Here is a 27,802-nt window from a genome sequence, read left to right on the forward strand (position 1 = left end):
CCCCGGCTCCAGTCACCTGCCATGACTACAGAACAGGGGTGGATGTGGCACAGTCATTTCAAAAGAAGACAGTTTAGAAGAGAGTCACTTCTGATACTCCTCTCCATAAAGGAGGCTCACAAACCAAGGGAACTGGAGAATTCCTCAGTTCTACAGGCCACTGAAGGGCCATATAGACAGAGGAAAGTGATTAAGATGCATAAGGGAATGAAAAGCATTTCATCTTTTCATGTGCTTATTGGTCAGTTGTGTTTGCTCTTCTGTGAATTGCCTGCTCATATTCTTTGCCCGTTTATCTCATGAATTCTCCTTTTCTTATTGATTTATTGATCTTTTACATATCTGCATACTAATCCCATTTTCTAGAGAAACATCTGTCTCCAATCTGGGTCTTTCTGCTTTGTTTATGGGATGTTATTGTTCAGAAGGTTTTGCTTTTATGTTGTTTTCTTTTTTTCATTTATTGTTTGTGCTTTCTGCATCTGAAAGTAACTTCAGATGAGGAACTACTGGAAGATAGATCTGTTTTTCTGGACAAGACTTATGGCGGGGGCATTACAGTCACCTTCATAGCTTCAATTTTCTGAAAGAGGATGAAGTCCAACAGACTATTCTGTGTAGCTCCCAGAAGAACTAGCAGAAGTAGAGAGAAGCCACAAAGAAGTAGCCTGCCGCACTGTGCGAACTCCCCCAGCCCCTGGAGCTGCCCGCAATGGAATGGGACGACCAGCAGCAGGCAGCTGGGCCACGACTGTGAGAATCCTCTTTGAAAACACAGCTTTCTTATCCCTACTTGTTTTCCTTCTTTCTTCCTATCACAGTTATACTCTGAATTCTGGAGAGCCATGACTTACTCTGCTTTCTCTCTCTCTTTGCCTTCCTAAGGACATTCTGCTTCCCACAGTTTCCGAAGCAAGATCCTCTCCTTATTGCCCAGATAAGCTGAGGCAAACTGGTGATGGGGGCAGGGATGGGGAGTGCTGCTAATTTTAATTAAGATCAAAACAAAACAAAATGAAACAATGATTAAGACTTTGAAAATGATGGCCTAAAAATGTTTTGGCATATTCTACTTGCCTTGGTCACTTGACTACTGCAATCTTTTAAATAAACATTTGGCTCCAAAGGAAATACCCTATAGTTTCAATTGTTACAGTTAAATGGCTTCTTAACTCTTTCAACACATGATTTTAAAGTAGGTGGGACCTTAGAAAGCGCCTAATTCAGTCATTCTAAAGAAAAAAGAGGGGCTTCCCTGTCGGAGTGGGCTTCCCTGGTGGCGCAGTGGTTGAGAATCCGCCTGCCAATGCAGGGGACACGGGTTCGAGCCCTGGTCTGGGAAGATCCCACATGCCGCGGAGCAACTAGGCCCGTGAGCCCCAACTACTGAGCCTGCGCGTCTGGAGCCTGTGCTCCGCAACAAGAGAGGCCGCGATAGTGAGAGGCCCGCGCACCGCGATGAAGAGTGGCCCCCGCTTGCCACAACTAGAGAAAGCCCTCGCACAGAAACGAAGACCCAACACAGCCAAAATAAATAAATTAATTTAAAAAAAAAGAAAGAAAGAAAAAAGAGGCACCATCACCTAGAGAGCTTCTTTAAAGAACCCCAGAGCCACACCCATTCTCCCTTTCCTGGCCACTGGGACATATTCCCAGATAGACCATCAAGACCACATGGAAACACTGCTGCTGATGAGGGTCCTAGGAAAGAAAAACAATTGAGAATCCCGGACCTAATCAAACGTCTTCATTTTGGAGGTGAAGAAACATAAGCTTAGGAGGCTCGCGGGACTCAACAGCACTGATCCCTGAACTATTTGCGGACTCCTCCAGACCCAGGTCCGCTGGCCCTTCCAGCGACTCGCACAGCTTCGCCTGACGGTTCTGCTAATCCAGTGAGAAGGTATTTGTGTCAAACAGCCCACGTGTCAAAACAGGAAGCTCTGTGCTGGAGCTGCAAGGTCATGGTTTCCCTGGACAGAATTTAACTTTCTATCAAATAATGTAAGATCCCATTTGTTTTCAAGTTCTCAAGGAATTGGGTAACCATCCACACCAGATAGTAATGGCCCTGTGGCTCTGGCCCCTACACTCATCAGTGGCTGGGCAGGTCAAGGCAACGTGAAGAAGCGGAGAATGGAAAACAGAAGCAAGTTCCCCAGCCTTCTGACAAAGACATGATCTGCTACTTTTTGGTTCGCTGCTCTTGCCCTGACTTCCAATGGAAGGGAAATGGGAACCAGAGAAAAACCAGTGCCAGGCTACTGGATGCAGTAGTTCCATCACAAGTGGGAGAAGCTCTAGCAGCGGTCCCAGTGTATGCCTGGCACCGTGATCGTTTGAAAGGGTCTGATTCATGTGGATCACCAGTCCAGTCCTAGAACGGCTGGCGACCCCAGAGAGTGAGCTGCGCCATACTCCCTCTGTACAACTACTTTTCTTTTGCGAACGTGGGGGAGGGGGGAGGGGAACGTGTGGATAAACTCAAAACAGAGGAAAGCAGGCTGTGCAAAGAATATGTTTTTTAAAGATTGTTTCCAGGAAGCAGAAGAGAGGATGAGAAGCAGAAAGGTTTGTGTGTAAAGTTAACAGGGCAGATGACTGGAGCTTATCAGCTGTTGAAGAGCCCTCACCAGTTTGAGGGTGAGGGTGACAAGATAAGCCACAAAAATGCTGATTCAGCAATTTCATATTTCTTGGGTAGAGTGGTTCTTTCAAATGGAAGCAAACCATGAATGAATTTGCGCATTCCACTAGTATGTGTGTTTGTGCAAGTGTGTGCGTGCATGCGTGTGTGGGCCAAAAGAAAAGGGGATCTGAGAGAAGCAAAGAATAAGGTGAGAAAATTGGCATTTGTTGAAATCAAATGCCATGCCTTGAATCAGATAAGTACTTTATAAAATAGCAATTATTAATCCCATCGTATAGACCAAAACATCTAAGGTTCGGAGAAGTTAAGAGATTGCCCAAGTTCTCCCAGCTAATAAGTGGTAGCACAGTGATCACACCCAGATCTCTGCTCTGAAACCTGTACTTTTTCTAGTATTGGATGCTTCTGGCCCACAGAAAGCTTTCGATGAATATTTGCTGAGTGACTGAACAAAGGAGTTTATATGTTTCAGAATACCTTCATTTTTATTTTCATCAAGACTGTGAAAGTCATATGCACGGAGCTAGAAAAACATCAATGGCGTTTCCAGAAATGCATTACAGCTTAATGTAAATGGTTATTTAAATCATCTATCAATGAATGAACTAAGAATTACTCAGTCGAGGTCATGACTTAAGGTTATTTCCATATCTTTCATTAAACAAGGGTCAATGGGTTCGTGCATTGAGCCTTAATCTTATAATCTATCATTTTGCCATTTAGGTTAAAATCTGCTCAGTCACTACTTCAAAAACCACATCATCTTATGGTCTCATCTCCTTAAAGAGTCAGAGTCATGCTTGAAACGTACTAGCTAATTTAACACAAATTGGTACCTAAAGAAGACGTTGACTTAGAGCAAGAGATAAACTGCTATTCTGCAAACTCCCAAAACTGGTTCAGGGTTCAGGAAAATGACAAGAAACAAGAAGTTTGAATTCTAGTACGCAGCCAAATCTCTAGGATGACCGCAGGCATTCTTAATTACAGGGAAAGCTCTATAAATGTAAGTCCAAATCCCCACACGTAAGAGGTGGACAATTATCCCCATGCACAGAAGGAAATGTTTATAGAAGTATATGTCATAGTGGTTTTAACATCTTTGCTTGTAGCGTATGCTTCAAACAGCCAGAAAGAGATGGGGTGTAGAATGAACTGGCTTGAGTCTTTCCTGGCACACCGCCCCACGGTCTCTACTTAAAATAAGGGCAAAACAAAGCAGAATATGGAACCCTAGTAAAGAACTGTCTGCTGAGCAAATATATTGAATCAACAGACACTTCCTAAGGGTTCCTGTGGAGTACCCAGCAGAGGTGTCACAGTAGAGATGGAAAGTACTTGAACGAGCTTCCTCCTTTCAAGGAGCTTGCCCACAAATTATCACAATACAAGGTAGAATGTCAAAACTTCGAAAGTGATCACGAAATAAATACTACAGGAGTTCAGAGATCATCACTGGAATTTGAGCTTCCTTAACTATCAGCAAAGAGGCAATAGCAGAAGCAAAGGCAGGTAGTGAGGCAAGAAAAATGAGCCAGTGGCTAGCTTTGGGAAATTACAAACAACTGCTATAAAACCTGAGATAGACCGAGAGGTGCAGCATACCCTCAACACTAAACTGCTATCTGGCTCCCTGATAATTTTAATATGAGAGTGTCACAAATTACTCAAATTGAGTCTCTCACCAGGCAGCATGGAATTGACTGTACTTATTTTAAAGCTTCTTATTTTGATAATATATATTTTTAAACCTACTGAAAATTTCTAACACTTTTGGAAAAAAAAATTTCTTCCTAAAAATTCCTAACTTATTTTACTAAAGTTAAATTCCTAACTTATTTTACTAATTTACTGAAGGACTATATATTTGTCCTGTATATTATACCACAGTGTGAATAAAAATGAATTGCATATGAATTCCAATTTTCAAGATTTCCTTGGTAGCCTCAGAGTACAGTGTATAAGGAACATAATGTACCCAAATGTTTCCCCCCGCTGAGCTCATCAGCTCCTTTCTAGTGAGCAAACACAAAGACAGAATACTCATATCCATTGTACTATAGTCTGCTGCTCAAGATTGACTATACTCATATTCCACATATAAGTCACAATAATCTTTGTGACATCTGTAAAATAATTAAGTGCTACCTATTTATGAATATTCATACATTAGAGCTAAATGCAAAGTGTTTACTATTCAGTCATCCATAACTGTAAGACCCCCAAGATTCTTTTAAAGAGGTCTTTGTGTTCAATCATTAGGAATTTATTTAGGTTTTACTCTATACCCAGATACTGTACTTAAAATTCAAAATGAAAAAGACAACTCAGTTCAAAAATGGGCAAAGGGTGTGAATAGACATTTTTCCAAAGAAGATATATGAACGGCCAACAAGCACAGGAAAAGATATCCAACATCACTAATCATTAGGAAAATGAAAAAAGAAAAAAAAAAAAGCCACAATATGATGCCACTTCACATCCATTAGGATGTTTACAATCAAAATAATGAAAAATAACAAGTGTTCGTGAGGTTGTAGAGAAACTGGAAGTCTCGTACATTGTTGGTGGGGATGTGCAGTGGTGCAGCCACTGTGGAAAACAGCTCGGCAGTTCCTCAATAAATTAAACATGGAATTACCAAATGACCTAGCAATTCACTCCTGGGTATGTACCTAAAAGAACAGAAAATACGTGTACATACAAAAACTTACACACAAAAGTTCACAGCAGCACTATGCACAATAGCCAAAAGATAGAAACAACTGAAATGAGAAACAGATAAATGGATAAACAAAATGTGGTATATCCATACAATGGAATATTATTCAGCCATAAAAATGAATGAAGTACTGATACATGCTACAATATGAATGAACCTTGAAAACAATGTTCTAAGTAAAAGAAGCCAGTCACGAAAGGCCACATATTATATGATTTCATTTCTATGAAATGTCCAGAAGAGGCAAATCTATAGAGACTGAAAATAGATTAGTTCCTAGGGCTTGGGGAGACGGAGGAATAGTGAAGGGATAACTAAGGGGAACGAGGTTTCTCTTTCTGGTGATGAAAATGTTCTAGAAGTGACTATCGTAATGGTTTCCCTTATCTAGGTATATACTAAGAACAATTAAAAGCTATTAAACTATTAAAAACTTTAAGTGGGTGAACTGTATGGTTTGTGAATTATCGCTCAATGAAGCTATTTTAAAAATTAATAGCATACACTAAAATGTGCTTTGTTTGGAACGTTCTTGCATAATAGTTGCTACATTCTTTTGACTTTTGCAACTAAGAATTTTTGGTGAAATGCTAGTGTTTCTGTCCCCATTTCTGACAAATAAAAGGATTTATGTATATCACTGTTTGCTTAAAGTTGAGTTTCTATAATAAAAATAAATATAGGTAAGACAAAATTTATTTGTGGTCAAGTCTCATTTCTTTCCAAAAAAAAAAAGCAAGTGACAATTCCTAATCATTCTAGCAGCTACAGTTGTCAAATAAGATGCCTTTTCACTGTCCATCACTGACCCCTTCAGTACAGCTGTAAGGCAAGCTACAGTTTCTACTCCTGCAGCTTCCCTGTAGGGAAGCAAAAGATACTCTTTCTTTGGGGACTCAAAAAACTTGAGCACTTTCATTCTAGTTTCTCAAATACAAAACCAACTAGTGTTTTAAACCTGGACTGATGACAGGGAATTTGAAGAAAGACAGTATCCAGATAATGCATATTTATCTGTATTTTAAAACAATTCATACTGAGATGAGTCTACGTTAAAAACAGTTTACAAGACAGAATGTTTTTCACTATTCATGCTGTGTGTTTACAGAACAGTCTGCCATAGTTGAATTCCATTTTCTGTCTTCTTCTAATACAGTGCTACTGTGTCCCCAACCAACCCTATAAGATAAATTTGCCGCTATGAACAAGAATGTCATTTTCTTTTTATGTCAACAATTTCTATTGATAACATATTTTATGCATTCATTTCCTAGATTGCTGTCTGGGGCCTGGAGCACTATATTTAAACCATGCGTGATGTGCAGAAGGAAAATTAATTTGACTTTTAAGGTTTAGAGAAACTATTTTGTAACAGGTCTGGACCTCAATTTTCACATTTTCCTTTAAATTCATTTAAACTCAGAGAACTTCAAGTTCAATAAAGTTACATCTTTTTCTTTCATTTTTGACTCAAAATTGCCATGCTCATATATAATATACATATCAAGATTAGCAATTCTGAAAACTAAAGTAATATATCTCCATTTTAAATAGTATAAGTTAAAAATGGAAAGGAAAGCCTATCAACTTGAGATCAATCCAACAGATTTAGTCCCCATAAAGGCTAAGTCACATACCCAAGTCTTGATAATAAATCATCAGAGTTTGCCGGTTGTACAGGATCAGTAGTAAGCCATCTGACTTATTCGGTTTACATCGATGTAACGAGTGTTATTCCAAGTTTTTGATATTTCCACAGCTCATAAGTAATGAGGCTACAGGCAGAGGCTGCGTCATAATCTAATTTCTGCGGGAGATTTTATTTGATTTTGGTTGGTTTTCCATAGCAAGTCAAAGTCTGAATGCCACTTCAAAATAAATGAAATAATTTCACTGAACTGGAAAGACTATGGTCTTCAAGTTAAGTATAGCAATTTGCTCTATTCATCTATTTATCCCACTGTGTGTTTTATGCTCTCCTCTCTCCACCCATTTCAAGGAGGAAAAGAATCAAGACAAGAGTTATGCCTGCATGACTTTCCTCTCCCTGACTTACTTACTTTCCTTTTTGTTTTTAATAAATCTGTTGCAGCAAAAAGCATCTTTAAAAAGAACAGACTTTGCCCTTCCCCAAACTAACTAGAAAAAAGAAGCTGTCTGACCCCAGTTCCTGTGAGAAGAAAAAGCATCATTACTGACTCTTTTCCCTTTTTGCTCCACACTATGCTTTCTGGTTGCCCCCCTTCACCTCATTCTGTGCATCTTCTAACCTCAGAAACTCGAAAGCCAGCTGGGGCTGCAGCTGTTGGCTGGTCCTTCCCTTGAAACAATGGGGCGTAAGCAGCAAAGCAGATGCATTTTTAAAAGCTGAAGTTTAAAAAATGAAACCATGTCCATCACTTTTCAAATATTTTATAAATCTCTTCTCTCTCTCATCCCCCCTCTTTCTCTCAAATACATAGGAAACTTTGTGAAAGCAATGTTTGACTCTAGAGCAATGTTCTTGAACTTAAGCAGGCATCAGAATCACCTGGAAGACTTGCTAAAATGGATTCCTGGGTCCCACACCCAGACTCTTTCATTCCATAGGTCTGGGATGAGACCTGAGAATCTGCTCTTGTAACAAGTGTGCAGGTGATGCTGGCTGACGCCGCAGGTCCAGGGACGGCACATTGAGAACTACCGGCCCAGACAGAGAACGACCGCTAAAGAAAGAGAGAAAGAAATTAGTAATTTAAGATTCAATTTGATTCCAATTCACATCACCTCCAGTTGTGTGGCTCGGGGAGAGTTCAGTTGCCTAGCACATGGAAGCAGCGTCACAGAGATGAATACAGGAAGGTGGAGTTAAGAGCAGGCCAGCTGCTTGAATTATTTCCCTTCTCTGTTGGCCCCTCAAGATACTCAGAGTAAAAGTATCAAGAAAAGGAAAGTGAAATTATGGAAATAAAAATGATCACTTTTTGCCAGTTAGCTCTTTAGAGTTCCACTCGCATCTTGGCTCTATTTCCTTTTTCTCTCAAACTGCTTGTAGTGCTAATGCAATGGGCACTTGATTCAGCCAGATGTGGGTTCAAATCTTGCCTTACTTACTATGCGTCCTTCAGCAAGTCGGTGAACTTCTTTGCCCTCCCTTCTCCCGTATCAAAAATGGGAATAACAGCTGCACCTACCTCTGATACTGCTGTGCTAATACAATTTCATTCTACATGTGCACTGATTGGCACATACCCAATAAATGTTAGCTTCTATCATAAATGGTCCTTTTTTTTTCCTGTGAGAATATTCAATATGTTAAATATCACACTACCTATTTGATACAATAGGTGCAGTCATCACTTTAACGAATATTTATTTAGTAGCTACTATGTCAGATGTAATATATTATACAAGTATATTAAAAATAATATCCTGTCAAGACAAATATTGCTATAAATATTATTTTGATTTGGAAAATTTTGACTTTATATGAACTTATATTTAAGAAAAATACTTGCCTCCAAAATTGGCTACCTAGGAAAATTGAGAGGATGTGTTTACTAACCACAATTTTGTTTTCACAGACACTAAAATAATAGAATGGAGGAAACAAGGGGAGAGTAATTCTGCAGATACCTTGGCCTTATTTTATTAAGGGTATATTTTAGATCCTCTTAAAGACCACAAGCCTGCTTTTCCTGAAAATCATTATGTTTACATAACAAAACAACAGGGAACAAATTTGGCCAAGGGTATCCTATTTTCAGTTCACAATGATGTCATTTTTTAACCTGTTACATCAGTCAGAAACTCAATGATGAGTTAGTAATAGGAGCAATATTCCATCCTTCAGTTCTTCCTGGTTCCCTGAGTGAATGCTGTGAATTCACCCTTCCACCAAATAAGCCCCCAAATTTATCAGGCCTCATTTTTTGAAATATATAATGAAAGCACACTAAATTCTGGATACCACACGTATTTGGCTGAATTTTCAAGAGGTTAACATGCTAGATGCTGCGGTTTCCTGATTTTAGCCTCACTACATGCCTTTGCTCCTTCCTCCTCCCAGGCTCCCCAGCCCCGAGAAGGGTATCAGAACCGTAACATTTTAAGAGCTGGGTGGAGGTGTCAGAGACAATCTGGTCCCGCCCAGAATTTTACCTATGGAAAAGCCCAGGCCCATGTGGTTCCAGCGCCCTGCCCAAAGCCAGGTGCTCCTGAGGACACCACAGATGTCTTCCTTCCCTATCCACTGTACTTTCCCTACATCACTTGCCTGCATATTTTGCTATAAAAGAACCTCACCAAAGAATTCATTATCAGAGTTTATGGAGAAAGGCCCCTGAGCTTCCAAATCACCTCCCTCTCTATGCCAGTTAACAGTGATTGTCGGTAATCATAACAATTGTGACCTGTGTGGTACTAGCAGGAATCGGAGAGCCTATGAGGCTGTGAGACTTCCAAACACAGAACTCGAAAGAAGAGAGTTGACTCCTTAGCAAAAGTGCGTATTACCCCAAATCCTCTAAGAAACCAGATATGTTTGGAAATCTACTTGGGCAATATTTTCCTTTAATTTTCCCTAAAGCATCTTAGAAAAACCGTAGTTCCCCAAAGTTTCTACTGAAAAAGAAGTGTAACTTTTAAAATCTGAGCTTCTCTACGTGGAAAAAAACATTATTTTATCTGCGTGTACATTTGAAAACGCTCTAACACATTTGTCACTTTGCTGAAGTGTTTTTTTTCCTTCGAAAACGATCTACTATCCAGACCTGTGGTTTCTGCGACGAAGGGATTTCTGTGGGTGAGGGTGGCAGCCTCCCGCCGCCGGAGTCGTGTGGCCCATTACGGTTCCAGCGCTCCGGGGGCTTCCCTTTGCGCCTTCGCTCCCGTCACGCAGATGCCGAAGTTTGCCGGGGGCTTAGGTTTATCCCCTTGGACGTTTGCGATTAGCTGGATCCCTCCCAGCCTCTCCCCCCCGCCCCCGCCCCCGCCCCGGCCCCCGCCAGACCTCTTCTGGCCACAGACTTGTGAGAGATGTGCATCCTCCCTTAGCCAAGGCGCGCGCCGGGGGCCTGGGGGTACGCTCGCTGGGCCCTGGCACCGCTCTCCCCGCGCCCGGACCACCGAGCTGCGGGTCACGCCCTCTCTCTGGAAACGCTCTTTTCTCTCTTCGCACACTCCTTCCTTACCTCTGCTAAAATAGGCGACCTCGCTCCTAATGAACCAGGCACAACCCGCCCCCCATCCCAAAAGTTCAGACTTGAGACACAGCGCTGAGGATCGTTCAGTCGAAGGAGGCGACACTGCTGGCCAGGGTGACTCGCGCCCCGGACCCCGGCTCCCCGCGTCTCACTCGCTGAGGACAGTGGGGTGGGCAGGGGGTGCCCCAAGCACAAGGCAGCTCAGGGACAGCGTGGAGCCTGAAAACTGCTCCTGGGCCACCCAGGCCAGGGGGCAGGAGCTCTTGTGGGGCACAATTCACAGAACGGGCCGTGGGGAGGAGCCAATCCCACCCGCGCGACCCCGAGCGCCGGACAGGACGGGACTGTGGTCGCTATTGCCATGGACGGGCTGTCGCTGCCCCTCGCCTCTCCCCACTCTGCCAGGCTTGAATATACACACACTCGTACACACTCACACGCCTTCACTCCGCCCAGACTGGGTGGCGGAGGCGGGGGAAGGTATGCAGCGCCCAGCCCCGGGGTACCTGCCCGGCACATCAACCCCGCGGCGCCCCCGCCTAGGCGCAGACAGACGGACGCGCTGGAGGCAGCAGCCGCTCGGGGCCGCCGCACCGATGCTCGCCGGCGCCCCACCTGGGGAGCCTCGGGGAGGCGGCGGCGGGGGCAGCTCCAAAGTGCCCGGCGCGCCCCACTCTCCCCTGCACAACTTGGAGCAGCGCGCGCCGCCCTCGCTCCCGTCTCCCTTCCTTACCCAAATACTGCCGCAGGTCGAGCAGGAAGCGCGGGGGTCCCCCGCCGAGCTGATAGAAGAGGGAGCCCAGGCAGAAGACCAGCAGGGTGGCCATGCAGAAACCGTAGTCCCGGAGGGAGAAGCGCAGGAGAGGCAGCAGGGAGACCCGGCGCTTCCAGCTGCCCAGGCCGGGAGGGGCGCCCCCCAGAGGGGCCCCATGGGGCCAGGAATCCGCGCCGCTGCCGGGATGCTGCTGCTGCTGCTTCTTCTTCATCGCCTGCTCCGCCGCCTTGCACAGCCTGCCCGTGCCAGGAAAAGGTCACCCATCCGCCTGCGAGGAGGAGAGCCTGGCCGGCCGGCTGCACATGGACAGGGCCGCGCCGAGGGCAGCCCGGGTGGGGGCGGGGAGGGGCCGAAGTTGCCGGGCTCAGGAGACTTTCCTCGGCATGGTCCCCGCCGCCGCGGCCCGAGCGGCCGAGGTGCCCGGCCCCGGCTCCGGCTCGGCGGCGCTGCCCGCGCCCGGCCCGCGCCCGCTAGCGCCCCCGTGCCCCGCGCCCCGCCGCGCCTCGGGCTCGCTCGCGGCCGCCGGGGCTCGCCTCCAGCGCCAGCGTGGACCCCCCCGGCTTTGTGTCTGTCGGTCTCGGCGTGTTTTGTCCGGGTTCAGGCTCCTCTAAAAAACGGCAGGGAGGAACGGGAGGCGGACACCATCCCCTCGCTCCACCTCCTTGACAGGGGTTTTCCTCCCTCTCCTCCCCTTTCTCCCTCCGGCTCTACCGCCGCTCTCTCTCCTCCCTCTTCCCTCCCTCTCTCGGCTCGGGTCTCCGGGTTTCTCTCGGGTGTCACGTTACTGCCTCTGCCTGGAGCGGGGGAGGGGGGGTGAGGGGGGGCGGCGATTATTCGCAACAAGGAAGAAAGTTTCTGGGTTTTTTTTCCTTCCCCCTTTCTCTACAATCTGGCCTCAGTTCCTGCGCCACCAGCGACCTCTTGGGGGCCCCGCTGACTTCCCTCTCGTAAACAGTCACCGGCAGGAAGAAACACGACTTCTTTTAGTACTATATAGTTTTTGGTTTTTGTTTGTTTTCTCATTTCAGAAACTTGATTCTCCTTCTGTATCCCGAGCTGCTTACAAAAGGCCGATGAAAGGTACTTGGAGATAGGTTCAAGACTTTGCTGAGACGGTAAAAGAGCAAGTGGTGTAAATTATAATTAAAACATAACTGCATAGGGCCAGGCTCATCGCCCCAACTCCTGGAAGAGAAACAGAGGAGAACGCTTGCTTCTTGCTCGCCTTCGCTCTACAGCTGCTCATCCACGAAGCAACCAGAAAGGCAAGGGGGGGAGGAGGGGTGTCATAGGGCGGACTCAAGGAGGTCTTTCCTCTAGCAGATATGAAGAGGAAAGAGCCCTTACATACCCATTTCATCGCTGCCTCCCTTCCTTCCAAGGGAAGTTTCTGGACCTGAAAGAGCACCTTCGGGGCAGGAAAGCTGCATCAAACACAGATCCGCTGGCGAGGGTGGGTGATGCACAGAAAGGGCTGCTCTCATCAGCCACACTTTCAGTAAGAATAATTCATTGCTAGATACAGAAGCTGTGCCACTTGAGACTTAAGTGACTTGCCCAAGGTCACGGAGATACCAGGAGTCGAGTTGCATGCCATGCTCAAACCTGTTTGACGCTCAAGCCCACTATAATAACCACTGCATGGTACTATCTCCCAGGCAGGGTGCTTTTCCTAATAACTTGAACGGTGACTGGAGGATGGGATACACGCATTTAGCCCAGGCCACTTTGAGAAACAGAAATGGAAATTTCAGGCTCCTTGTGCCTGCCTCTCACCTCTGGTTTCCTGTTCACTCTGTACATTCCAGTGACTGACAACCGATTAAAGGAAGAACCAGGAGCCAGGGACATCTATGATTCCAAGACTCTTTTCCTGAAAACCTTTATAAAGTTCGGTATCTGAGAAAGTTTCTATGGAAAATCAGGGAGTAGAATCCTGAGATCAAGAGTTTACAATTTAAGAATAATACGATTTAACCGTCATCCAGACGTGAGTATCTCTGATTCCCAAAGAAGAAGACACATAGATCATAAACTGGAGACAGTTGTGGATGAGGTGAGTGGTGTCACACACATCCACACACACATACTCTACTTCCCAATTTTATGTTGTCCTGGCCCACTTTCTCATGAATGGGAAGGCTGCTTTGAGGCGGAAAGAAAAGGGAAGTCCCTGTGTTCTAGCACAGAAAATCCTAAAATAAAGTGTTAATGGTTTGTTTCACATTGATTCCATGAATCAGAGATTTATTTGGATTAATATGCACATTTTACAAATGTGAGTGCCCCTGAGAGAATTAAGCCAATCAGGCATTGCCATCTAATGTGATTTACTTTAATCAGCACGCTGAGTAGCTGAGAATAGGCTCCCAATTAATTATTTTTGAGTTAATGACGAGGGACTAGGAGATGGGAGGAGCAAAGCAATTTGCATAATGTTTCAGAGACCACCTGTGACAAATTGGACCCGTACCTGAGGCCTGACCCTATCATCTGGATGTTTTTCATTAGATGTAGGATAATGTGCAAGATCCTCTGTGCTCACGAGACCCCCAGGGTCTAGAAACTTCTCTCACAGAATGAGTTGGGAAACTTCCCAATTCTTTCTCCTAAGGAAAGGAATCTGAGCAAGAGCGAGGTTATAACAGGCAGTTAGAGCAGGAAGAAAGGAAATAAACATCTTAAAAAATAACTAAATATGGGAATAAGAGTTTAAAAAACAGTGAAAAAGTTATGAGGAAAATACGAGGTGGCAACATTTGGCTTAGAAAAAATAAGCTATGACATGAAGAATTTTAGAGGGGGGACTTCCCTGGTGGCGCAGTCGTTAAGAATCCACCTGCCAATGCAGGGGACATGGGTTTGAGCCCTGGTCCGGGAAGATCCCACATGCTGCGGAGCAACTAAGCCCGCGAGACACAACTACTGAGCCCACGTGCCACAACTACTGAAGCGCATGCACCTAGAGCCTGTGCTCCACAACAAGAGATGCCACCGCAATAAGCCAGCGCACCTCAACGAAGAGTGGCCCCTGCTCGCCACAACTAGAGAAAGCCTGCACACAAAAACAAAGACCCAATGCAGCCAAAAATAAATAAATAAATAAATAAATAAATAAATTGTAGAGGGGAAAAACCGGTCAGTTTTTAAAAGATTGTGTTAATGGACTAACTGCCTAAAAAAACTCACAGAGGGAAAAGAAAGGATCTTAAGATACGAAGAAATTTTACATAGAGAAAATTGCTTTATATTTTCACCCCACAAAAACTTAGATGTTTGGGTAAAACTTCGTTCTTTGAAATCCTATAAATGTCCCATCAAAAAAACAAAACAAAACAAAAAACCTTTCAATTTAAAGTACTTATACTGATGAATGGTATCTTTATTCAAACTAGTTAACAAACCAACTAACTAGAGGAATTTGTGAACAATATTTATTATTAGTCTTATAATTCAACATACTTCATTTAATACCTTTATTTAATAGTTTGAGCTTTCTCATCCCTTCTCTCTCTGGTGATTTTCATCTCTCTCACCTGAGCCACTCATTTTCAACAATCGCAACCCCTGGCCATCATCACCTTCTTTCCTCTGCTCATGTTACAAGCACCCACACTCGAGCAATTTTCAGTCTTTTCAAGAACCCTCAACTTTTTAATCCATCACCCATCTCATATGTTTACTTCCTCCTTTGTCTAGTTCTGATTCCTGATCCATCATTCTGATCCCTATCTTGCAGACACCCTTTCATTCCCATGTTCCTTTCATCTTACATGGTACATACTTGTCTGGCAAAACCCAGATAAACACAGCAGTGCCACTGGAACGGATTGCAGAAGACACCCAGCACCGCTAACTGCTTCACTTTAGCACAAATTTCCTTGGACGCTCACTCATTGCTGTCCAGCAACCCCACTCTCTAAAATGGCTATTTCATACTTCTCTCTTCTACTCCCACTACTTGCATCTCTTCTGTCTCAGCTGATGACCTGGCCTCATGCTTTATTCAGAAAATAAGAGCAGTAGGACAGGAGTGACCTCATTTCCCCACCAATCTAAACCCTCACTCTACCCTTCCTTCTGTTTCACTGTGTCCCTCTCTGCTTCTAGCAAGGCTAGTCTGTCACTGCCCTAGACTCTTGAATCCACCCAACCCCACACCCAAGCATGCTCTCTCCCAAGGCTTCTGCATCTCTATAAATGATGGCACTATCAAATCACTCAGGGGCAAAACCCAGAAGTCTTCCTTAGTCTTTCTCCTTCTCTCACTCCTGTATCTAACCCATCTGCAAATCCTATAGGCCCTACTTTCAAAACAATATCCAGCATCCAACTTCCTTTGCTACCACTCCGGTCCAAGCCACCATCTTCTCTCATCTGGGTTACTGCAGTGGCCTCCTATGTCAGTTATATTTAGGTTTAGCTGTGTGTAACCGAAAAACCCAAAATAACAATGGCTTAAACAAAACAGAAGTGTATCTCCTTCTCATATGAAACAAGTCCAGAAATAGGCAGTGCAGAGTTGGTGAGGCATCTCCATGCTCTCATCAAGGAGCCATCGGAGCTTTCACCATCCTCAGCATGTGGTTTCATTTTAAAGGTAACTTTATGATTCAAGATGGCCACTGGAGCTCCACCCCTTATGCTTATATTCCAGGCTGGCAACAGGAGGAAGCAAAAGAAGAAAAAAGTCTTCCTCCAAATAGAGTGGGTTCTTTTAAAGCAGTGTTCCAAAATGCTATGAATCATCCTCTTACAGTTTTTTGGCCAGAACATAGTCACAGGACCATGTCCAGCTGCAATGGAGGGCTGGGAACTAGAGGTTTCAGCTGGGCGCACTGCTGCCACAGAAGAATCAGGGCCCTATTACTAAAGTAAGAAAGGACAAGTGACTACTAAGTGGCAATCAGCGGTCCCTGCCATTCCTCCTTCTTGATCCCAGACTTTCACTCTGTATTTCATCCCCTTCACAGCAGCCAGAGGTAACTCCTCTGCACAGAACTTGCTAGTGGCTCCCAACACACTCAGAGTCAAAGCCAAAGTTCTTCTAGTGCCCTACAAGTGCCCTTCTATTTGGCCCCATTGTCTCTCTGACTTCATCTGTTATCACTTTTCCCTACTCGTCCTACCTCATCATTGTTCATCAGACCAACAAAACTTGCTCCTCCATCAGGCCTTTGCAGTTGTGGTCCCCTCTGCCTCAAAAGTTCTTTTCCCAGATCTCCACATGGTTTGTTTGCCCTTTGCCTTCCTTCAGTCTCTGCACAATGTTACCTTAGCCAAGGAATCTTTTCTGACTACCCTATACACAATGTACACGTGACCTGCATTCTTTATTCCCTTGACCTTCTTTAATTTTCTCCATAGAACTTACCATAATCTGACATGTTGGTATTTTTATCTGTTGTGTATCTCTCCTCACTGGAAAACAAGCATCATGAGGGCCATGATTTTGTCTCATTCATTCACTGTTCTTTCCCCAGCACCTAGAACAGTCTGACAGGTAGTGGTCACTCAGTAAATATTTATTGAATGAGAAGGTTAGTTTTAATATGAAGGATCTTAAGTTCAATGGGTCACATCTCATTATTCCATGGCTGGCCAACTGGGGATGAGAGATGGAGGCACAATGGACAGCAGGTCTGCATCCTCCTGGAACATTCAAATGATCATTAAAGGAGTTGTTTGAGATGAAAAATATATTGTTGAGGGGAAAAAAAGAATGAATGAATGAAGTAATCCCTCACCACCTCCATGACCCATAGTCTAATTAACAATTCAACTGCTCCCTGTGATTAAGAATGCCTCATGATGTGGAAACAACCCAAGTGTCCATCAACAGATGACTGGCTAAAGATGTGGTTTATATATGCAATGGAAACCTACTCAGCCATAAAAAAGAATGACATATTGCCATTTGTAGCAACATGGATGGACCTAGAGAATATTATAATAAGTGAAGTAAGTCAGCCAGACAAAGACAAATATCATATGATATCACTTACATGTAGAATTTTAAAAATAATACAAATGAATCTATACACAAAACAGAAAGAGACTCGCAGACATAGAAAACAAACTTATGGTTACCAAAGGGGAAAGGGAGGGGGGAGGGATAAATTAGGAGTATGGGATTAACAGATATAAACTACTATACATAAAATAGATGAGCAACAAGGATTTACTGTATAGCACAGGGAACTATATTCAATATCTTGTAATAACCTATAATGGAAAATAATCTGAATATATATATATATATATATACACACATAACTGAATCATATTGCTGTACACCTGAAACTAACACAATGTTGTAAATCAACTATATTTCAATTAAAAAAAGAAAAAACAGAATGCCTCATGAAATCACAAAAGGAATATGAACCCATGGGTTTTGCCAGGTGTTACCACTCACCTTGGCAGAAGTATTGCTTGTCTTCAGAATGTTGCTAATTTCAGGGACGGGGGCATTCACTCTTTTGGAGAACCAAGCTCTCTGAGCTTTGGCCTTGGAAGACCACCAGGGTTGTGTTCAGACTCTCTTCTTTTACTGCTCTGCTAAAAGTAGGGCTGTTTCAGGAAAGTTGTTGAGTTGGAATGTCCCTATTGTAATAATGATAAATTACAAGCCAGCCTGTTCTGTTTTTCTGCCTCGGATTTGAGAAGTCAAATGAAAGAATAAGGTTTTAATAACAACATTAAAACATTGCTGGTTTCCAGGCTTGTGGGTCCCTGGTCCACTGAGTGGACGGGAACTTGGTCTTAGGTTCCCCGTATGCTCTCAGTGTGCAGCAAGCACATCCTTCTGCGCACAGCTACACACACACACAAAGAACAAGAGGTGCTCTCCACCCCTGCACCCTTATGACTCTTACCCCTCTCCTGAGGAGACAAGGCATAAACAGATAAACAAGAAAGCAAGCAAACAAATACGCAGAAAAACAAAGCATTGGGCTTCCCTGGTGGCGCAGTGGTTGAGAGTCTGCCTGCCAATGCAGGGGACACAGGTTCGAGCCCTGGTCTGGGAAGATCCCACATGCCGCGGAGCAACTAAGCCCGTGAGCCACAATTGCTGAGCCTGCGCGTCTGGAGCCTGTGCTCTGCAACAAGAGAGGCCACGACGGTGAGAGGCCCGCGCACCGCGATGAAGAGTGGCCCCCGCTCGCCACAACTAGAGAAAGCTCTCGCACAGAAACGAAGACCCAACACAGCCATAAGTAAATAAATAAATTAATAAAAATAAAAAAATAAAAAAATAAAAAAAAGAAAGCATTAAACCAAAGGGCCTTTTACCTCAAGTATTTTGTATTTAAAATAATAGCTAGACTATGTTAGTATTGCTACATTCCTAGCATGTTCTAATCTCTTTACCTGAATTGTCATTTAATCTTCACAACAACCTCATGCTGCAGATACTCTTATTTTCCCCATTTTACAGATGAGGAAATAGACGATAAGAATAACGAATATCAGATACAGGAGACTTAGTCTGAAAAGCTTTCCCGAAAAGGTGGTACGTGAGCTGGATTGTAGGATGAGTAGGATTTATAGCTGGGCAGTAGCCCAGAGGGCATGCCAAGTAATGAGAACTAACTGAGAAAGAAAGAGCACAGAGATGTGTTTGGGGGACAGTGGCAACCCTGCCTGGAGAGGGACAGCAGATATCTGTGAAACTGCATCATTGCTAAGAATGCTGGACCCCAATCACAGGAACCAACTGGAGTTTTGTCTAAAGGTTCTTTAGAGATTCTCCCCTTCGAGCCAGTGCTCACAGGCCTCTTAGCTCTTACGCAAGTGTTGAGCAGAAATTCTTGATTCTATTATAATTAAACAGATCCTGCAGAGAAAACAATATTAATATAGGGAATGCATAAAAGACAGAGATGGCTTACATTTTGCAGAAAGAAACCACTTATCCAAAAAGGTACTATTAAGTGCAGACACTGTTTCCTAGTCCTAACATAGCACAGTGAAGCCTCATTGCTGCAATTTGGTGATAGCTTCCAACTCTGAGAAAAGGGTGGGCCCACGATGGCTATTTTCTTCCTACAGTGAATTTTCTTTAAGAGTCTTCATTCAGTCTACATAAAAAGCCTAAAAAATTAATTCTGTTTACAATTAATGAAAAAAGAAAAACCTTCTTAATATGTCCAAATATTGAATGTGTTACCTTACAGTAAGACTTCTATTACTTTAACAGTGCAGACTGCTGTTTGGACCATAGTTTTGAATCTCTGCAGTACAAATTATTACACTAAATTTAGAGTGGATATTCTGGCTGAATTATTTTTCACAGTGCTCCTAAGAGGTTCTAAACTGCATTCAATTTTTTGCTTATCTTTTTCTTTTAAAAATTCTTGACCAGGCTCAATCTATGTTAATATAGTATAAAATCAATATATTTTTGCAATCATCCAATAAATATATATTTAGCACTATTATGTGCCTACCACTCTGTGAATTGCCATGAAGCAAAACAGAAAAGTATAAGACCAGCTGTTCAGCCTTCGAAGAATTTGCAATCTTTTCTGGAAGACAGGAGTGTTCATAAGTGAAGCAATTTGACAATAATGCAAGGCAGCATGTAATTAAATGATAAATTGTTTGTTACACATTGTAAATAGCAAAGTCATTCAAATCTTTAGAGAAGCCCAATATTCATTTCCAAAGGAATAATTTTTCTTTGATTTTTAAAATTGTCTTACAAACCTTTGTCCTTTGAGTGTAGAAGTGATTTTTAGATTTGAGAGTTATTTGTAAGCAAATAAGAAAAATAGATGATTCAATTGGTGATTGTTTTCGATCCAAGAGTGGTGTGACTCTGAACTCTTGGATTTGATTTCTTTGTGCAGGTTTTACATTGACTGTATCTGATGCACATTTTCCGTGGGAGGAAGTCGGATGTCCCGGCAGAGAGACCAAGGAGTCTGCAGGGGGCAAGAAAAGCCTGGGAAAGTGGGAAATTACGTGGTACCTCTAAAAACATTATTTCCAATAACTAGTTGAATAATTCTCTTTCAGATGAACTTTGTGTAATGCAGTGTTATTGGTTTATTATGAAATATGCCTGGTGCTTTCCATGTAGCTGAGTACCAATATGAATCCCCAAATAATCATTTATCACAAGATATCTTTTTTGCCTTTAATTAGATCAGTGATTTGAGTGACTCATCTGCCTTGCTTAAAAGATATGAAAATAAAGTAATGGGATTTTTAAAAAATTATTAATCCAAATGAGTGTTGTCACATTTAAAGTGTGGATATTTGTTTAAGTCCCAATGCATTGCTTAAAGTATAAAAATTGACACTTTATTTCCTGTAACTGATCACATCTTACTCAGGTCCTATTTCCTCAAAGGGTAGGGGTTAGGGATGGCAGGAGTTGATCTAGCTCAGCCTTTTTTGGTTGGAAACAATCTCTTTCAGGGCACACTTACTATACTTGGTCATTTGGGGTTAATATTCAGTCAAATTCAAGGTGCAAACTCCCTGCAAAGGCTCCGCCTCTTCCTGGCCGAGATGGTTCCACGCGGCGAGTGTAGTGCTTCACAGGCAGGCGCGCGGGCGCCGTGTCTCACGGCCATTGCAGTCCACGACTCTCTGTTCGCACCTCTGCTTCTGACTGGTGTGGCTCCTAGTTTAGGGCCATCTGCTCTACAGCCTCTGCTTCAAAGTCTCACCCCACATGACGTGACCACCAGCTCTGAACCTTCTGTGCCCCCTCCGCCACCTCGAGGGACCCAGGAACTTTTCTGGATTTCAGGGCGTCCTGCTTGCCCAAGGCAGACTTGAGGGGCCATCAGGCCATCTCGGCTTCAAATCCTTCCTCCGCCACTTCTAGCCTCTGTCTGGTTGGCACTATGTTAACCCAGGGATGCTCCAAGAGGCTTCATGTATCCCACATCTGTTCCAAGGAAGTACAAAGAAACCCCACCATTCTGGGAATGCCCTTGTCTTAGTCAGTGCAGGCTGCTATAACAAAATACCATACACTCAATGACTTACACGACAAACATTTATTTCTCCCAGTTCTGGAGGCTGGGAAGTCCAAGATCAAGGTGCCAGCAGATTCCACACCCTGACTTGTATCCTCACATGGCGGGAGGTGGGGAACGCTTTATTCTTCTTATAAGGGCATTAATCTCATGCATGAGATTGACCTAATAATCTCCCAAAGGCTCTACCACCAAATACAGTATCATCACATTGGGGATTAGGGCTTCCACACATGAATCTGTGGGGAACACAAACATTCAGCCCATAGTAGCCCCAAACTATCGGCTGTTTTCAAAATTCCCTGAAGAAGATTTGGCCCTGGAGTGGGACAGCTAAGACCAATGTTTCTCATGACTTGCTTTTTTCTCTCCCCTTTTCTCTGTTCTCTGTCCTCCTGCTCAGCCCCCATGAACCCTAAGTGCTTTCTTTGTCCATATTGATGAAAGAGCTACAGGGAAAGAAACTAGAAGACAAGGAAAATAATTCAGAGAAATAATTCAAACTATATCATCTTCATTATGCACCTTTGGGCCTTTTACTTTTAAATTTCCTTTGGTGTCAGCAGTTCCTTGAAGGGAACTTATTTTCATCCTTTGAAGATTTATTTGATTTTTAGAGATGGCCAAAATTATTCCAAGGCAAATCTGTTGAATAAAGTGGATGAGCTATTTGGTCAATAGACTAAGGCATTAATAAAGGAGAGGAAGGGGAAGCAAAAGGAAAAGAAAGAGAAAGAAAGCAATTATAGAGCTGCCATGATAATATGGGGCAGAAATGCACTGAAAACAATCAGGGGCTCATAGCTCCTGCCCTTTTCCCAAATGTTCTCTAGAAAGTCTACCTGATCTAGAGGTACATTTGGATGAGAGGATAATAAAAGCCAAACACTCAGCTACTAACAAACTATTGCTTATATTTAAGCGCCTATGCAATGGCACAAACTTTTAAAAACTGAGCTTTTAACTTATAATTAAGGACAAATGTATTTAAAATCAAATGTTGTACTGTACAGCTGTTTCTTGGGACTGGACAATATGCTATCATTGGCCACCTAAAGGCTCTGTTGAATATTGTCTTAGTCTGCTACCTATTTCTTACAAAGTGTCATAGACATGGGTATAGATAGAGTGAAAGGGAAAAAGTTTAAGTCAAATACTCATCAGTTGCTTTTGTGTTATTTTCAGCTGCCTCTTACTCAGCCATGTACCTGCAGAGTTGAATCTCTACTCAACCTTAATTCCTCATTTCCGAGATCCTTGTCAATTCACAATGTTAAGCTGGTGCTTTCCTCATTTTAGAGGTCATTGTCTGATGTTAATGTGTAAGAGCCGAAATCGATGTAGAAGTGACATTATTTTTCCCTCCCTGCTTAACAATGTCATTAGTCCTTGTTCAATGGGCATGTCACATACCTTTCTGTCCTCTTAGAGAAAAATATTGCCCAAGCTTTCCAAAGTACTTTAAAATAATTTTCTGAAGAACAGCCAGAAAATGAACTATGAAGATAGGGAGTCAGCTCTCTAGTCAAAAATCTTAGTTAAACAAAGATTCCCAAGGTCATCTTAATAGAAAATTTAAGAAAATATTAGAGTTTGAAGTATAGTCTTCCAGCTGTGCAAATTACTAGCTTTCTGACCTAAGGTCAGTTACTTAGTCTCTTTGCACCTCAGTTTTCACTTCTGTAAGGAATGGAAAATAAGGTCTGCACTCCTGAACTCACAGTCTTTTCTGGTTCAGGATGAGACTTACCTGTGGAAGAAGCACATCACCAGCGAGCTGCTTTCCTATGGTACTTGCAGTGAAGTGTCCAAGAAATTATCCTACCCAGGGAAATTGGACTGCAGCATGTATGACAGTGCAAACTCTTTTTAAAGAGCAGCCGATTCAGATGGTGGAAGGAGCGTGAGTCTTGGTCAAGAACCTCCCTGAGGATGAAGATGATCTTGAGCAAGTAACCCAAGTGTGCGCTGAGCCTCAGTGTCATTACCCGTGAGATGCAATAGAGCACCTAGCATTCAGTGATGGAATTAAATACCTCTTTACAGTGCCAGGTACATGTAAATTAGAATACAAAAGGTTATTTTTAGAGATGAGGAAACTAGAATGCAAATAGATTACATAGTCTGCACAGATTTATATTATTTGTAAGCGGCAATAGCAGAACTCAAATACAGATCTTGTGACTCTATCTCAAATACTTTTTCTACAATAAAGTGAACTTTATTTCAGCCACAAACCCTTCTGAGAATCTGACAGATCTATTAACTCACCTCCCAGAAAAATGCATGTAATTTTTGCATATAATTTCAGCTCATACACGGACCTCTCAGGGGACCATGGACCCAGATTAAGAATCTCTACACTACAGACTGTGGTCTCTCCTAAATACTTCTGGGTGCATCTACCAAATGAGAACATCACTTTTCGTCCTTATGTCAGAAGAGGAGGATAGATTTTATGGTACTAAAGTGGTACAGAAAGTCTTTAAGTGACATTGGAAATAAAAAACCTTTTGTCAGACTGTTATGATCTTTAAAGCACTCCTGAGATGCTGAGAATGTTCCAAAATCTGAGCCATATTCAGGCATTCATTCAGCCAGTCCTTCCTGAGGGCCCAATATATGTGTGGCCCTGGTGTTACAGTGGAGCCCAAGGCAGAGCCTGCTCCCATGAAATTTATATTCCCTGTGAGGGGAGATGGACAAGAAACAAATATATTATGCCACACAGGGTATAAGACAGGGTGATGTGACAGACAGTGATGTGTTGAGAAGGAGAACTTACTGAAGGCTGTGTGGACAAGGAACACTTCTCTGAGGAGTTGGCATTGGAGATGTGACTGAAAGGATGAAAAGCAACTGTCTGGGGAAGGTCTGGGGCACAAATATTTCATGCATAGGGAATACCTCATCCAAAACCCCCAAATGGAAGTGGACTTGATATGTGCCTCTGTGGTGGGAGTGGGATCACCCAGAGGGCAAGTGGCAGGAGATGAGCCTGGAGAGGTAGGTGGGGCCGGTCCCTGTACGGCCTTGTAGACCAGGGTAAAGAGCCTGTCTTTTATTCTACAGGAGATGGGAAACACTGAAGAGGCTAGGCTAGTAGCATCTGATTCATGTTTATAAAAGATCGCTCAGGCTGCTGTGTGGGCATGGGTTGTTGGGGAGCAGGAGCGAAAAAAAGGATATGAGTAGTCCAGGGATGGTAATGATGATGATAGAGAAAAGCTGGGAGTTCCCTGGAAGCCTAGTGGTTAGGATTCCGTACTTTCACTGCTATGGCTGGGGGTTCAATCCCTGGTCGGGGAACTGGGATCTCGCAAGCCACATGGTGCAGCCAAAATAAATAAATAAATAAATATAGATAGGGTTTTTTTAAAAAAAAGATAGAGAAAAGCTAACAAATTGGGGATGTTTTCTGGAGGTTGAAAGTATAGGACTGGCCAATAGACTGGATGCGAGGAGGTGAAGGAGAGTAAACCTAAGGATGATACTTAGGGTTTGGCCAGAGCAACTGGATCGATGGTGCCACTGTTTCCTGAGGTGCAGCAGACTGGAGCTGGAGCAGGGGCAGGCTTGGGGGAGGGGCAGGGGGAGGACAAGCAACCAGGAGTTACGATCTGCTGTGTTAAGTCAGAAGTTAGATATATGATGTTAGAGCTCCAGTGAGAGGTCAAGGCTAAAGGCATAAATTCAGAAATTATTTCTATCTAGATGGTATATAAAATCACATGATTGCATAAAATTAACTAGAGAAGCATGTAAATAGAAATAATAGAAGATGGCACAGGACATAGCCTTGGAGAAGTCCAACATTTTGAGGTCAAACAGAAGAACTAGAGCCAGCAAAAAAGACTGAGAAAGAGTCGGCAGAGAGTAGGAGGAAACCCAGGAGAGCACTGTGTCACTGCAGTCAAGGGAATAAAGCATTTCAAGAAGGAGAGAATGATCAACTGTGGCAAATGCTCCTTAGAGGTTATAGCAGAGACTCTCTTTTCCTGGTTCCTATTTGGAATGTAGACATGGAAGTGACCCAGTTTCAATCATGCACATGAAGACAGTACTCTAAGGAATATCAGAGAAACTGAAGAAGGGAACCTGGATCCCTGAATGCTTTTGTGGAGCAGAACTGCCCCCATCTGCTATGGAATGCCCGCTTCCCTCTGGACTCCACTGTGAAAGAAATTAACTTCTCTCTAGAATGACTGTACTTTGGGGTCTCTATTTTAGCCACTTAGCCTGTACCATAACCTATTCACATGTCAAGAAAATAGCAGAGAGCAACATGGAGCCGACTGGTGACTTCGACAATTTCAGAGGTATCACTGGGACTAAAACCTGATATGATAGATTGAAGAGCTAATCCATTCACTCTTACACTCATTCAAAATATTTATTGAGTTTTTACCATGTGCCATGCACTGTCCTAAGCCCTGGGATATAGCAGAGAACAAGACAGATAATGCCCTTGCCTTCATGGAACTCGTATTCTAGTGGAGGAGACAAAGAGTAAACATAAAGACAGGTAACGAATAAACAGATATGAATACCAGGTAGTGAGTGACATATGCTAAGAAGAAAACAAAGCTGAGAACGTAGGTAGGAAGTACTAGTTTAGATAGAGTGGTTGGGGAAGACTTTTAGAAGAGGTTAATTTTGAGCAGAATTAAGTAAATGGGAATTAAGGAAAAAGCTACAAGAAAATCTTAGAGAATAGTACACCAAGTAGAGGGAACAGAAAGCACAGAGTCCCCCCCCAGGCAGGAATTCACTTGTCCCAGGAATAGCAAGCAATCTGATGTGCTATAGAGCATAGTAAATGAGGTAGAAAAAAGCAAGAGATGAAATTAGAGAAAAAGAAAGATGCTAGATTGTGGAAGTCCTTGTAGACCAGGACAAAGGGTTTCAATTTTTTTTTTAATTTTTATTGGAGTATGATTGATTTACAATGTTGTGTTAGTTTCAGGTGTTAAGGGGTTTCAATTTCATTGCAGGTGTGATAAGAAGTTGTCGGAGTAATGATAGAGGTTTTAATCAGGTTTGGCATTTTAAAATATTGATCTTGCTGCTCTTTGAAGAACTAGATGTAGGGGTTGATTGAAGCAATCCAGGCTAGAGATGATGGTGGCTTGGACTTGAATAACAGTGGTGGAGGTGGTGAGAAATGGTCTGATTTGGAGAGTGTGTGTGTGCTGGGGTTGGCTATAAACGTCTATAGAAGCATCTTTGAGATGATCTGTTTGCTGTGAAAGGGAGCAGGAAAATGGGGCAACAGCTGAAAAGTTTATAGGGGTTTAGAAAGTCTGTCTGTCTCTCTGGTGTCTCTATCTGTCTCTGTCTCTGTCACTCTGTCTCTTTTGAAGGCAGGAGATATTAGTGTGGTGATAGGAATGATCCAGTAGAAACGGGTGAATTGATGATCTAGGAAAGACAGGTGATATTTGCAGGAAAAGGATGGATCCAGAATTAAGCAGAGGGTTTGGTCTTTAACAGGAGCAGACGATTTATCCATTGAAAAAGGGAACATATGTTAGAAATTTACTGGCACGGAAATAGAGAAATTCTTGGGTGGTGGCATCTGTTTCATCAATGGAATATGAGGTAACTGAGAATGAAGATGTGGGCAAGAGGAGACGTAGGAGGTTTGAATAAAGAGAGCGTGCTGTGGCATGACTGTTTCAGAGAGTGGAAAACACACATGAAGAAAGTGTAGTAAGATTGCTGAACAGTACTGAGCTCATTTGAAATGGGTGGTTCCGAATTTAAAGTGAATCTTGTCGGCACCAGTGTTGTGTTTTCCTGTGGTCCAGTTTGCTTACGTGTGTACAGGTGCTGTGTAGGTGTTTAGTTGTGCTTAACCTGGGCTGGAGTTTTACCAGGGAAAGGGAGGGAAGGCAGTGGTTTTAAGGATATTTGCAAAGGAGGAGTACAATGTTGGATGCTGGAATCTAAACTGAGTAAGAAGAAAAATAATCAAATGAGGGGACCAATGATGCAGGTTTTGTGGGCCCCAAATTAATACAGCTTGGGAGGCCCTCTTAAAGACAAGGATACAAAATTATGAATGCAGAATTAAGCATGGGAGTTAATATTTATTTAAGATGACAAAAATAATTACAGGAAGTTGTGAACATTATAAAGCTAACTGTGATGGTTAATTTTATTTGCCAACTTGTCTGGATAAGGGATACTCAGATAGCTGGTGAAGTATTATTTCTGGGTTTGTTGGCAAGGGTGTTTCCAGAAGAGAGCAGCATTTGAATTATTGAACTGAGTAAAGCAGATAGCCCTCCCAATGCGGATGGGCGTCATTCAACTCACTGAGGACCTGAATAGAACAAAAATGTGGAGGAAGGCTGAATTCACGCTCTCCTTGCTTCAGGTGAGCCATCCATCTCCTGCCCTTGGACACTGGCACTCCTGACTCTCATGCGTTTGGATGCAGATGTGGACTTACACCATCAGTCCCCCAGT

At 43.1% G+C, this 27,802-nt stretch overlaps 1 protein-coding gene across 5 annotated transcripts in view; it reads right to left on the reverse strand.

The window, feature by feature from the left end:
* UST (uronyl 2-sulfotransferase) overlaps positions 1 to 12,011 on the reverse strand; it is a 384,091-nt gene extending 372,080 nt beyond the window's left edge. For 3 of the 5 annotated variants that reach the window (XM_082474848.1, XM_082474847.1, XM_082474846.1), the window contains exon 1: positions 11,289 to 12,011. In XM_082474848.1, coding sequence (XP_082330974.1) covers positions 11,289 to 11,541 — 253 coding nt within the window. In that variant the 5' untranslated portion in view covers positions 11,542 to 12,011. The remainder of the gene's footprint in view (positions 1 to 11,288) is intronic. The other 2 variants (XM_082474849.1, XM_082474845.1) reach the window with 2 other exon arrangements.
* Between the last annotated feature and the right edge of the window lie 15,791 nt (positions 12,012 to 27,802).

This window comes from Balaenoptera physalus, assembly GCF_965194825.1.
Source record: "Balaenoptera physalus genome assembly, chromosome: 9".
Lineage (NCBI taxonomy): Eukaryota > Metazoa > Chordata > Mammalia > Artiodactyla > Balaenopteridae > Balaenoptera > Balaenoptera physalus.